Consider the following 14194-nt stretch of genomic DNA (forward strand, 5'->3'; position numbering starts at 1 on the left):
AACCATGTTTAAATGCCACAGAAATGATATTACACGCAAAGAATAGAGACACTTTGAGCATGTAAGACCAAAAAACAAAACCCTTTGGTCAGTTCAGGCCAATATAGATATGCGGCAGGGTGGCATGTGGTCGTATTTGAATTAAAATATTCCACTAGCAGTGTACCAAACACCAACACTTATTTATGCCTTAAAACATTAACATTCTAATAAATCAAGAAACAACAACCTTCTTGCATCTTGCCAAAGACTTCCAATCTAATCATCAAATACTTAGTCCGGAGGACAGGGCTGTCAAATTAGGAGTTATAAGCATTACCCTACATTTTTCTAGCTTGCTTCAACCATTATCATGCAAAACAATGACAATAGTCCAATAGTGGGATGACAAGTTGAATGCTATTATATTAAATCATTAAGCTCATCAGTAAGCAAACTATTACTCTTAATCCTATCTGATAAAGTCACAAGCAGAACCTCCACAACCAAGAGGATGACAACAGGAATTTTGAATCAGTACTAGCAATATTACATGATAACAGATACTTCAACACCGAGTCTCTTATCTCACAAGAAATGCCGATTTCAAACAAAGATGGAATGGTTTTAACTCCAATTCTACAGAAATTTAATTACTAGAACAAGTTGATTGATGACACCCCTAAACCAACCATAAACCTAACCATTGATAACGTTAACCAACCAAGCTATTAATGCCCGAGATTCTAGTAAACAAGAATCAATACACCATTGAATCTTTAAGGAGCAACCAGAGCTACAATAAAGGCCAAGCCGGCTAACTAGCTCGATTTTGACCCCAACTTTTCAACCAAATGAAACACAAACGCACCAAATTAGACCTCCATCAATTATCAATCCCCCACATATGACACTTGCACTCGAGCATGACTATCGAATTTGAGTGCGTCCTACATGAGTATGTTCAATTTTTCAAAAGCTTTTTCATATACTTGGAGGGTTATATCTCCATATCCATGTCTAAACATTTATCGAGCAAAGTGCAAGACAAATGTACTACTAGAAAAATGAAGACTCGAAGCAACATAGACCTCTATATTCACTAACAAGTAACGACCAAAACATGACTTTCTACATCAATTAGTATATTCATATACCTAAGAAATATTTGACCGGAAATTCCATCCAAAATTTCATAATCAATGGCCTCAGAAATAACTATCATAAAGCCTCATCAATAAATAGGAAATGAATACAAATACAATGATATTGTAAACAATTTAAAACAAAATCTAATCTCATCAAAATCAAAATCAAAATTTGAAAGAAAACTAATACAGCATCCAAATCAAGACAATCTAACTCGTAATTCAAGTTCAGATCCAAATCTACATACAAAGAACAGTAAAGCAACAATTGAATATTTTAATCTAAGATGGAAAATGTAAATCCTTTTGATTTACCAAAAGCTAAGGTAAAAAAATCATAAGGACATCCTGCTTGAAAGCTGTTGTTCACACGCGAGAGGCAACTGCAGGGGCTGCCGCAGCGGCAGCAGAGGAGGCGGCGCCACCAAGGAAAGAGAGGAATCCGGAGTTCGCAGGCTCCTGATCGTCCAAGAACAAGTCCTCTGGAACCCTAAAAGCACCATGTATGCAAACGATAGCGACGCCAACCAAGAGCGCGGAGATCAAGAGCGATCCAACGCTGGTCAAGAACACGACGAAGACGGTCAACACCACCAACGCGCCAAGTGTCTCACGATCGGAGAACGTACGGCCGAAGACCACGAGAGGCTGATCCGACGGTCGGAAGAGGTAAAGGAAGACCCAAGCGGCAAGGAGGCCGAGGAGGACGAGGAGAGAGAGGGGATGCGATAGGATAGAAAAGGCGAGCACAACCACTAGTAGAGTTATATAATTGACTTTGAAGTAAGAGAGGTTTTTGCGGATCCGGGAATAGGCATCAGTTAGATTATCGGGACGGGCCATGGCGGACCGATCAATGAGTTCATACCATGGACGGCGTTGGGAGAGTCCTTGACGGATCGAGGACGTGAAGCGCGAGAGGAACGCCCTAAACGCAGGCGTGGCTATCGGGGGCTGTGATTGGGTACCACCACCGACCGTAGATTGAGACGTCGTCATCGGAATGGTCGCGGGGGACGCCATGGGTAGCGAGTGAGATCGGTGGAAAAAGGTGGCGCGTGGGATTCTGCGGTGTTTGCTGGCAATAGCGTTTTGAGTGTTTACAAGGTCGTTACGCTGTTTGTTTATTTTTGTTGTTATTATGATTCCACGGTAGATTGGTTATTTATTTCATTCAAGGGAACGGTGTGATGGAATTTCGAGTGAGCTCGTCTGCATAGGGATACAACTTCATTGTCATCTTCTCGCTTACTCGGTTTCATTTTTCCTATTTCCTATTCATATTTCCTATTTCCTTTTCTTTCTTTCTTCTTACTCGGTTTGACTAGTTGGACTTTTAAATTTATTTTTTACTTTTCAAAATATTATATTTAAACTTTGGGTAAACTACCAAAATAGCTATTTTTATTTTCCTCAAGTTATATTTTAGTCACTTATATTTGAAGTGTTACGTTTTAGTCACTTTCGTTATCTTGTTGTAACATTTTAGTTATTGAGTGTTATTTGTTGTTAACAGTGTAATGGTAAGCTAACATGACACCTTAAATCATCATAAATAAAAATTTTAAGTTAAATTATACAATTAGTACCTATATCTTTTTTCATTTTGAGCAATTTAATTTTTTTTAATTAAAAGAGATGAAGAAGAGAGGAAAATAGAGGTAGAAGCAAAAAAGAATAGAAAAAAAAAGTTAAAAGAACATAAAAGAAAAAAATAAATTGCTCAAAAAAATAGGAATCAATTGTATAATTTAACCTAAAATTTTTGTTTGAAATGATTATTGAACGTGCCACGTCAACCTACCGTTAACGGCAATTAATGGCTCAGTGACTAAAATGTTACAACACATTAACGTAAGTGACTAAAATGTAACCTGAGGGAAACAAAAGTGACTCTTTTGGTAGTTTACTCTTAAACTTTATTTATATTAAAAATATATATTAAATATGGTTTAATCACTTTGGGATAGAGATAGGTAGTGGTCACGCCCGTTCTTGACATTTTTGGGCTTTAAGCGAAATAATAAATTGGGCATTTTAAAAAAAATTATAAAATGTAATACAATGAAATAAAATCATATATTAGTAATTTGATTAAAATAATATGTTTTATAACATTAAGCGAACAATATACTTTTCTAACAAAATAAATATATATATTTTCATTCAATTTACTCCTATATCATCAACTACAAAAACAAAAAAATCATAAAAAAATAGGTTCTACGAGCATTCTAAGATGTAAAATCATGAATGATAACATCAAAGTCAATGTTTTCCAAAAAAATCCTTCTCGATTGATAAAATTGCCAAACTATTCAACCGTTCTTATGACATTAATGACCTCAAGTAAGTTTTAATTAACTTTAGCTTTGAAAAACTTCTTTCAGCTGATGCCACAGTCACAAGGACCGTTAAAAAAAATTTCTATAAGCAATTGAAACATTCGGATAGCAATCTGCAGATTTGACAAACTCAAGAATTTCAATGGCTAACATTAATTCATTTAGTAAAGTAAATTGCAACACTTTCAATTTAGAGAAAAGATAATCTAAATCAACATATGATGAATCACTATGAGAAAAGTAGCACAACATTCTCTCAATTCATTTTCATCCAATGACTTTAACTTGTATGAATCAAGCAAAAACCCAAAAATACTTTTAAATGTTTTTAGTTGCTCAAATCTGCTTTTCAAAGAAATAGTTTCCATGTCTGCAATAACTAAAAAACTAATCAACTTTAAATAATTTATCAGCTAACTGAATTTCTTCATCCTCTTGGTTATTCTCATCAAATTATTTTTTTCTAATAACACGACGCTTTGTTGGAAGGATAGGCTCTACATTCATATCAAGTGCAGTACTTTTAGTAATATTCATACTAGAAGTAAAACCTTCATCTCTATTCTTTTCAAAATATGATAATACACCTTCTAATTGTTTTATGGTGGTGTCAGTGCACATAGACTTAGATAGCAATTTATTGCTCACCATATTTATAACAAATAATGTTTCATGCCAAATTACCATACCAAGAAAAAACTCAAAACTCCCAAGTGCATTGACCAAACTCTTCGACTTTGCATCATTACAAGATTCATATAATTTCGACAAAGCCAATCTTATTTGGGGAGTTTGAAATCTAATAGTTTTAACACTTTTAATTCGACTCTCCCAACAAGTATTAGATAAAAATTTCACAGTTAATTCAGGGACATTCTCAAGCAAAATTTTCTATCTTTTTGTATAACTCGAAAATAATGAATATATGCGTTGAATAATTCCAAAAAATGAAATAGCTCCGACGCAAGAATGTGTCATATCACTAAGAGTAAGATTCAGACTATAACAAGCACAAGGCAAATACAATGCTCTAAGGTATATTTTAAGAAATCGTTTTTGAACACCTTTGTGCTTCCCTTTCATATTTGAGTCATTATCATAACCTTGACCCCTACATCATCAACATTAAGATCAAGAGACTTCAAAACATCTTGTAATTCATTAAAAAGTCCCAATCCAGATGTATCATCCACTTTCAAAAACTCTAATTTTTATTTTATTAGTTTACATATTCACACATTGTACTATTAGAGTCATTTGTTCTTGATAACCAATACCAGGAGTACAATCAAGAATTATAGAAAAATATTTTGCCTCTTTGATGATCTTTATAGAACTTTTAACACTATCAGCCAAAAGGGAAATCAACTCATTTTGAATTTTATTCCCAAGATAATGATAATGAATTTCACGGTTTTGTATGTGTCTAACATGATCTTGCATTATCATATTGAATTCTGCAATCATTTCAATCAATCTCTGTAAATTACCATTGTTATCTTGATAAGAGTTTTTCATTGGATCCTATAAAAGTCAAATTATGAGTAGCAACACGTTTCACAGCTAAAAATATTCTAAATAAAAGTTGCCTCCATCGCTTTTTCTCTTTCATTATCTGTTCTTGAAAGCTTTTATCTATTGTTTCATTTCTGTCCAACCTTACACTAATTTCATTCCAAGTATTCATATTAGTCATATACTTAATAGTGTTTTCATGTTGTTTGAGCCTCTCACTAATATGCCTCCAATCACTTAAACCCTCATTTGCTAACAAATTTTTGTTCCTAATAGATTTGAACAACTTACAACAAAAACAAAACACTTTATCAACATGTTTGGAATAAACCAACCATTTTCTATCACTAATCTCACCATTACTCAACTTCCTTGAAAAATAAGCATATGAAAATGAATTTCATATGCTTATTTCAATCAATTTTATTCCCAAGATAATGATAATGAATTTCACGGTTTTGTATGTGTCTAACATGATCTTGCATTATCATATTGAATTCTGCAATCATTTCAATCAATCTCTGTAAATTACCATTGTTATCTTGATAAGAGTTTTTCATTGGATCCTATAAAAGTCAAATTATGAGTAGCAACACATTTCACAGCTAAAAATATTCTAAATAAAAGTTGCCTCCATCGCTTTTTCTCTTTCATTATCTGTTCTTGAAAGCTTTTATCTATTGTTTCATTTCTGTCCAACCTTACACTAATTTCATTCCAAGTATTCATATTAGTCATATACTTAATAGTGTTTTCATGTTGTTTGAGCCTCTCACTAATATGCCTCCAATCACTTAAACCCTCATTTGCTAACAAATTTTTGTTCCTAATAGATTTGAACAACTTACAACAAAAACAAAACACTTTATCAACATGTTTGGAATAAACCAACCATTTTCTATCACTAATCTCACCATTACTCAACTTCCTTGAAAAATAAGCATATGAAAAATGTCAATCATTATTATAGAGAGGAAAATCAAGATTCATTTCTCTTATATGCCCCTTTTCAATTAAAATGTCTCTTGTGTTGTTATTAAGATTAGCCCAATTTCTAGGATCATAAATATACAAAGAAGGAATTGTTTGTTCTTCATCAATGCCAATGTCAAGAGGAATTGTTTGTTCTTCATTAAGATCAAAATTTTCAATATTAGATACATTTGGCACATCATTAGACTCATTTAGATCATTAACTTCATCATTTTCATTGACATCATTATGCAAACTTCCATTTGATTGATCCAAATTTTCATTAAAAACTACTGTTTTTAAAAACAAATTTATCGATAGCACCTTATTGTGATTTTTTTAACTCTTCATCACGTTTTCTCTTTTTCCTTTTTTTCACTTCCAAATAAATGATTTTTAGGCAACATTATATATAAAAGATGAATCATATACTCAAGTAACACAAGAAAATAAAACAATAGCACTTGATAGAAGAATTCCAAGTTGAATATTTGCTTTCACATTTGCTAATTTCAAAAGCAAATCGAGTAACAGGAATTTTGTAAATATAATTATAATAATCAATTACAAATAGATATTGTAATTAATAATATCCAATTATTTGTGAAGAAAATGCAACTAAAAAAATAAATGAGTACCAAAAACAATTAAAATTTTAATCACATGAAGTCATAAAGAAATGGTATGTAGTAGTATACTATACTATGGTTCATCAAAAAAGGAATTAGAGGGAGAAGCTAAATATAAGGATGACTTAATGACTTTATTAGTTAAAACCCAAAAATGTCATCAAATTAAGAATGAAAAGATTACAAGAAAGAAGAGGGAGAAGGGAGAATTATACCTGCAACAATGGTAGATCTGACAGACCGAGAAAAGAAGGCTCTCAATCTCTCAAATATAAAGTAAAAATTAATAACTTCAATTGATTGATGCTAATGACTAATGAATGATGTATTACTCAAATCAAATTTGGCCCTAATTAATTTGTAGAAAATTGCTCCCATTGTTATGGTTATGGGAAAATAAAGAAGGTTGGATGCTAGTAACAGTTGATTTTTTGGGGAAAATTGAAAAAAAAAATTAACTTTAATAATAGGAGTTGGAATTTGGGAATTAGAAGGAGTTTGGAGAACCCAGGAAGTTAAAAGATGAAGTATTTATGGCTAAGAATTGAAAACCCTAATTAAATTAATTTATTTTAATTTTAAAAAATTCCACGTTAAATAAATAATTTTTTTGGGCCCTTTTTATTTTTGGGCCATGGGTGGTTGCACTTCAAACAACCTCCAAGTGCAGCCGCCCAGGGCTAACCCTGGTCGTGGTCATTTTATTCTATAAACGTTTGAGAGTCTTCAATACAAAAATTAAATTATAAAGGTATCAGAGCTTGTATTCTAGGATGCTTTTTAATACTTAAGTTAGTTAGGAGGCAATGGTAATTAAGGAGAATGTTCAGACAAAATATGAGTTTGCTAGAAAAAATCTGGTTTAAAAACAATTTTCTATCATAGTGGAAAATTAAAATTTTGAAAACTGGGCTAATTTGTGATATTTATAACAATAAATCTTTTTTTTTGAAAAGTACATGTGCTTTGCTCTAGGCAGATCTTAGACGTTTTCGGCTTTCAATCGAATGACCTTCTTACCTTCGAATGTGGGCTCGAACAATCACAAATCGAAGACAGAACATGAAATAATTTTCTTACCTTCAGTAGAAAAGTTAATCTCTCTATAGGAACTTATAAAATTGTTATCCCAGAAAATATAATTTATACTTAGAAATAAATTCTCACTATTTTCGAGTAGAATAATAGTATTGAAAAATTATGTATAAATTGTTATACCAGTGCCATCTATTTATCAAGAGATATAGAAGAATTCTGGTTGAACTAGTAGAATACAAATAATAAGTATCTGATAGAAAAACAAGTCTCCTAGTCCTATTAAAAGAGAAGGGCGGTTAACCCTAGTTAATTATACTAGGGTTGTCGCCCCTCATACTTATTATGAGGGGCTTCGGGGCTTTCTTGTACTGGGTCCAATTATATGTGCTTCCTAGACTTTTAACCCAACTCTTTATAATTTAATCCAACCCACTACATGTTTTTCTATTTCCCAAAATAAATATTATTTATTAAATTAATTTTAATTAATTAATTTTCCAATTAAATAATTTTATTAACCCAATTCTAATTTCATTAAAGTCATAACAACTTTACTGTAAAAGAATTTAAATGAAAATATATTTAATTTCCATGTTCAAAAGATTCACAATGATCAATTAATTTAATTCGTTTTGAACTTCAATTATTTACTTAAATAATATCTCAAAAAACTTAAATTAATTCTCGTGTTATTTCCATACTTAGTGAGAAACCACATTCATTTTCTAATGTCACTCATTCATTTAACTTTATCATTTCTATTCATTTATGTTTTTTTTAAAAATGCAATTCATTTCTAATTTCAACGAGCTAGTAGAGGGACCGATTGAACATTTGTAATTAGAGCTCAAATGATTTATAATTAATGTAACACTTTATACCTGACTTGATCGTCAGGTTCAAGTATCAAGTGTCTCAATTAAACTAATTTACTTACAGACTTAAACAATATCAAATTGTACATCCATTTTCTACTATTCAACCTTAGCTCCATGGGTAATAAAATTTCAAATTTCAAACCCTTATTATATTATTCAACATACAAGTACTTAGTTCTTACTGTCATTCTACCATATTAAGCATGAATAATTATTTACAATTTATAACTTGAGAATTCACTACAGATACACTTAATTAATCCAAGAGGCATAGCCTCTAGGGGTGCCCCTTTATATGCATGAAATAGCTATTGCGCCCTTCGTGAGATTTTGGCGGTGTCTGGCTTGGTCCCTCCACATGAACCTCTAGTCATTCATTTATCCTGCATACAACACGGTACATGTATTAGTCTAGTTGAACTTAATGAAATCCTGTACATCAATATTTATAGGAAAGTTTTAAATTTTCGAGAAAGTAAGATTTTATGCATAGAATTAAAACCCCTTGTGAGTTTAAAGAGATTTCATGGTTTGATTGGCGTTGTCAGCGCCCATACTTCCTCTATATAATTCATTGATGGACATGTCAACTGATTTAGTCCTAAATGTACTCTTCCTGGTAACCCTTTTCTGGGACTTAATTCTATCTAGCTTCAACTCAAACTTCCATTTTACCTTCCTGATTTGACTCACCGCAAGATAACCATATGTGCAACCATGCTGACTTGTCTCAACAACTAGCAGACATACAGATATCTTGACACACAATGGACTCTTTCCTAACCTATTACTCCAACAATCATCTTCCTATGACTTAGCCTGTGTAAAAGCCCAGCTTTTAGGGAAAACCCATTTAATAATACTATCATTTGTGGCCTTGAAATTTGAGACTTGACTGATAAATAAACACCCCTTTCCTTATAGACTTGAACTTGCAAAACAGCCTCATAGGAACTTTTTCACTTTAGACCATTCTACTAAGATATTCTCTATAACAAATAGCTCCCAACGAACTAATTCGTTCTTAGGTTTCCCTTGGTGGACTTCCACATTAGATAGTCCCAAGTAGATTTACCAGCGCTATATAGTTCTGACGGACATCCACTTTCTTTGTAAATCTCTCTCGAACTTTATCAATCAGCCAACTTCGGGCGGACATCCCCTTCAAAGTGGTCCTTGGCGGACTTACGAATTTTCTGGCGATCTTTTTGATCAATTACCATTTAGGATTTCAAATCTGATGAACCATTTCGTAAACACTTATCCAATGATGGTTCTACATCAACTATGGCAGACTTTTAATGACGGATACTTATTTAAGAATACCTTGAAGGAAATACACATTCCTTTCACATATATCATGTTTAAAACACTTTTACTAGTTCCAATTATCTTCACATTTTGTGATCCTCTATTTAGCATGCTTACCCACGTTTTCAAATGCACCATGATCATCTTGTCAAACTACTTGTAGTGTAAGTCATATAGTAACCTCCCTTTTTATGCCCCTATAGGCTTCCCTATTCACTGTCCTAGCGGACTCCAACTTTATGACACTATGTACCTGTTCACCACTAGAGCTGACCATAAACTTTTGATTCTGAAGAATCAATAAACCCTTTCCAGGTGTCACCCTGTAGGACCTATATACTGTATACACGGTGCCGCCCTAAAGGACTAGCAGATAACCATTGTCATGGTGTCACCCTGAAAGATCAGTAGATAGTCGTCGTCACGGTGTCGCCCTAAAGGACCAGTATATATCTCTTCCACAATGCCACCAAACTCCCTTGAATTTCCTATCTATCCGTCCATTCCTCCATTATGCCAATTTTTCCTATCTCCAACTAACTGGTCAGAGTAACTCTCTCCTTACTCCACATTTTTTAAACGTACATTTCACGTAAGTCATAATGATTACTATAACATTCAGTACGTCATTTATCAATACATTAATACAGAACCATATTTGGCATCCAAAAAACATACTTGCAAACATCCATATATTTTTACAACTTTATACATGCATAGCATACTCATTCACAGTGATCACACGCAACCATGGAATTCAAACAAAATTGATAGTAGACGTTCAAGCATAACAACACAAATAAACAGCCGAGTGAAGTATAGAAACTCACCTTAAACCCTTCGTCCTCACCAACTTAGCTTGTCTAAATGCAAGAGCCTCATTCGTCCTGAAAACTAAGCATTACAACCAGATATATTGGTTAAATAATAGGTGTTCAAACCTTAGAACCTCGAATCCATTATTATATAGAAGCTTTCAGGAACCCTTACTTCTCTTTTCCTCTAATTTACGAGTATAAAGAGACTTAGAAGCTTACCAACTTACTGGATTCTCTACTTTCTAGATTCGAGTCTCACATTTATTGCCCCATGCAAGGCTCTCATTAACTTTCTCTTCTTCAGAGCAATTGAAGAAGATGATGCAGATGAGAAGAAAATATAAACAAAACTAGGAATGATTTTTCCTCTATTGGATAAGGTTTGTCACCTATATATAACCTTTCTCGTACGATCACCAAAGGCCCAATTAAATCATTCATCGACAATCATTTTGTCTCTCACTAAGGGACCAGCCAGTTCCATCTCAATTGATCCAAAATTAGATCTCAACTAATTATTGATCAGCCACTGAAATTTTTAATTTTTCCAGTAAAACTCACCAACTTACTATTTTATTTAATTACTCCCAACTCTCCTTTAAATTCAAGACTTTTATGAAAATCGAGTGTGAAAATTAAGTTCCAACATTTCATCTATTAATTATAAACTCATTTAGTCATAAATTCATTCCACTATACTATCGTGACTGAGCTCTCCCCAATTACATACCATTATGAAAACTACTCGACCAGTGTTCGTCCAATGACCTTGTCATAAGTGTGTTATCCTCATAGGATATCCTTAATCTCTTTGGGATAAATATGTTCTCCTAATATGATCCTATTTTATCTCATGGTAATCATTACATCTTCCTTCATGAAAATTCAATTACTATCAAATTGTAACCAAGTCGTTTATCACAAAGATAAAAGACCTGCGGTCATGTTTATTTTTAATCTATCATGTAATTTCGTTGAGAGGATATCATTTACTCATTCCTTGGGCTATGAATTCTACCATTGTGAATGATGCTACTATTGGATCTAGTACCCTGAGTGTAATATTTTTGTCAATGTACACTTGTAACTTTTCGAACAAATTGGTTAATAAAATTATTCATGAATTACATTAATACTTTGTATAATGTCCTCACATGGTTTTTACACACAAAGAAAAATGGAAGCAAATGTTGCTCATTGGTTGTCTAATGTTTAAACTAATACTAAGCGGTAACACGTGGTCGAATCGTGATACAAAAAGACAACTTGTATTAGTAGACGAACCTAAACATGTCCTTAGTCTAATCAGAAATGAGCAAACCGATTGAAAGACTAATATGTCGTCTATCAAGTGCAATTGGGGAGATGTTTTGTCTTGGGCATCGAAGCGGATGACTTCTAGAAGATAAAGAAGATAAAGACATAGATGTGATTGATTGGAATGGCAGTACATCGGACTAGACCTAATAAGAATAAATCATGTATCTGTTTATAGATGTATTCACTTGTGACATTCATAGTGTGGCATACCTTAATCCTGAGTGGATGACAGATTATGTATGTGTGTCTCGTACACTTTGATGTAAGTAAAAGCCTGAGTTTGAATAGATAAGGAACCAAAAGCTAGTGTGTTGGCTATACAACTTCTGTAGTATGTAGCGTCATCTACAACAGTGGAATTCATAGCCTGAGACATGGGTGTATGATATCTTCATATTGACATTACATGATTGATGAAAAGTAAATGTGACCACGAGTCGTTCATCTTTGTGATGAATGACCTGATTACTATTTGATAGTAATTGACTTTTCATGAACGAAGATGTAATGGTTACCATGAGATAAAACAGGATCATATTGGAAGATCGTATATTATCTCAAAGAGATTAAGGATATCCTATGAGGATAACACACTTATGACAAGGTCATTGGACGAGCACTGATCGAGTTACTTTCATAATGGTATGTCGTTAAGGAGAGCATAGTCATGATACTAGAGTGGAATGACTTTATGACTAAATAAGTTTATAATTAATAAGAAAAAAGCTGAAACTTAATTATAATTCATTTGAGCCTCAATTGCATATGTTCAATCTGTAACAGCCTAAAAGCCAGTAGTGTTAGAAACAGTGATTTCGAAACCCCATCTCCGATGAGTGAGTTCGTAAATATTAATATTTAATACTTATAAGTCTAGTTTTGTATTATATGGAATTTTGGTCTGATGAATTTGTTAATTGAATAGTTAATTAACGTACAAGTGTTTTGAACTTAAAGTCAGTGGTATTAGAAAATGAGGTATCATGACCTCGTTTCTGTAAATCGAGCCCATAAATGCTTTCATTAAATATTTAAGAAGTTATTATATAGGTGAATTGAATTTTGGATAGGCAATTTTGTCGAATTAGTGACTAATTAAGGTATAATGACTACATCATAAAAATCGTAAAAATTAATCGATATAGATTTTTAAGTTGTCAAGGGTCCAATTATGCAATTGGACCAATGTTTGTTTATTTTTGGTGGATGATGATGTTTTCATCCATGTAAAAAGGCTTAATTATGCTTAATGATAGATTAATTAAAGTTTAATCTAAAAGATCTTAATATTTATAAATTTATCAAACTATATAAGTTAATTAAAGAAAAAATGGCATTTCCATCATCTTTTTCAATTTTCTTTTCCATGGCTGAAAGTTAGAAGAAAAAAATAAGGTTTTAACTTTCAACTTTCAACCTTTGATTCGTAAGTGTTTTCAAGTTCATTTCTTATAATATTTATGTTTTTGAGATCCTAATGGCTTGATTTAGCTAGCCCAGGGATTAAGTTGTGAAAATTTTAAAGTTTTGAAATGTTACCATTGATGGTTCTTAAAATTTTGGATGTTATTTGGTTAGATTTTGAGCTTAGTTATAAAAAGAGATTAAATTGTAAAGTGAAAATCGTTAATTTTAGACATAAGGACTGAAGTGTAATAATTTTAAATTTGGAATGAATTTTTTTTTAATTATAGTTTTGGTTGCCTGTAGAAGGATGAAATTGGGATCGATTTTGAAATCGAAGCTCAAATTTGTAATTTATGGCATTTTCAGTTTTAGGGACTAAATTGAATAAAATGCAAAACTTTAGGGAACTTTTTTAAAATGAAGATTAAAATGTCATATGCATATATTTAAGTATTTTATGGTATTTGAGATTGATAAATTGAAATGATTACTGTATAGATCAAGATTTGAATCAACCGGTATGTAATCAAGGAAAAGGGAAAATTATGGATTAGCCCCTGACACTTCGCTTACCATCTTTTTTGGCCAGGTAAGTTCATATAGCATTTTTATATTTTATTGTTATAGGTTTTTGAATTATAAATTGTACATGTGAATAAATATTATTTGAGTTATTTATATAATGGTATTAAAGGTGATAATTAGATTGATTTGTCAAGAGATGTTTACCTGATAGCACTCCGGTGCCCTTGATTGCACATTCGTGCCCTTGGTTTGCACTCTCATTCCCATGTATGCACTTCAGTTCCCTTTTTTTGTTTTATTGATGTTCTT

The 14194-nt window shown here is 32.4% G+C and overlaps 1 protein-coding gene across 1 annotated transcript; it reads right to left on the minus strand.

The window, feature by feature from the left end:
- Positions 1-1170: 1170 nt before the first annotated feature.
- Positions 1171-2447, minus strand: LOC108484344 (PRA1 family protein B1-like). Its single transcript, XM_017788096.2, has one exon. It carries the CDS (start codon positions 2148-2150, stop codon positions 1494-1496), a length of 657 nt encoding a protein of 218 aa, XP_017643585.1. The 5' UTR covers positions 2151-2447; the 3' UTR covers positions 1171-1493.
- Positions 2448-14194: the final 11747 nt, after the last annotated feature.

This window comes from Gossypium arboreum, chromosome 6 (genome assembly GCF_025698485.1).
Source record: "Gossypium arboreum isolate Shixiya-1 chromosome 6, ASM2569848v2, whole genome shotgun sequence".
Classification (NCBI taxonomy): Eukaryota; Viridiplantae; Streptophyta; class Magnoliopsida; order Malvales; family Malvaceae; genus Gossypium; species Gossypium arboreum.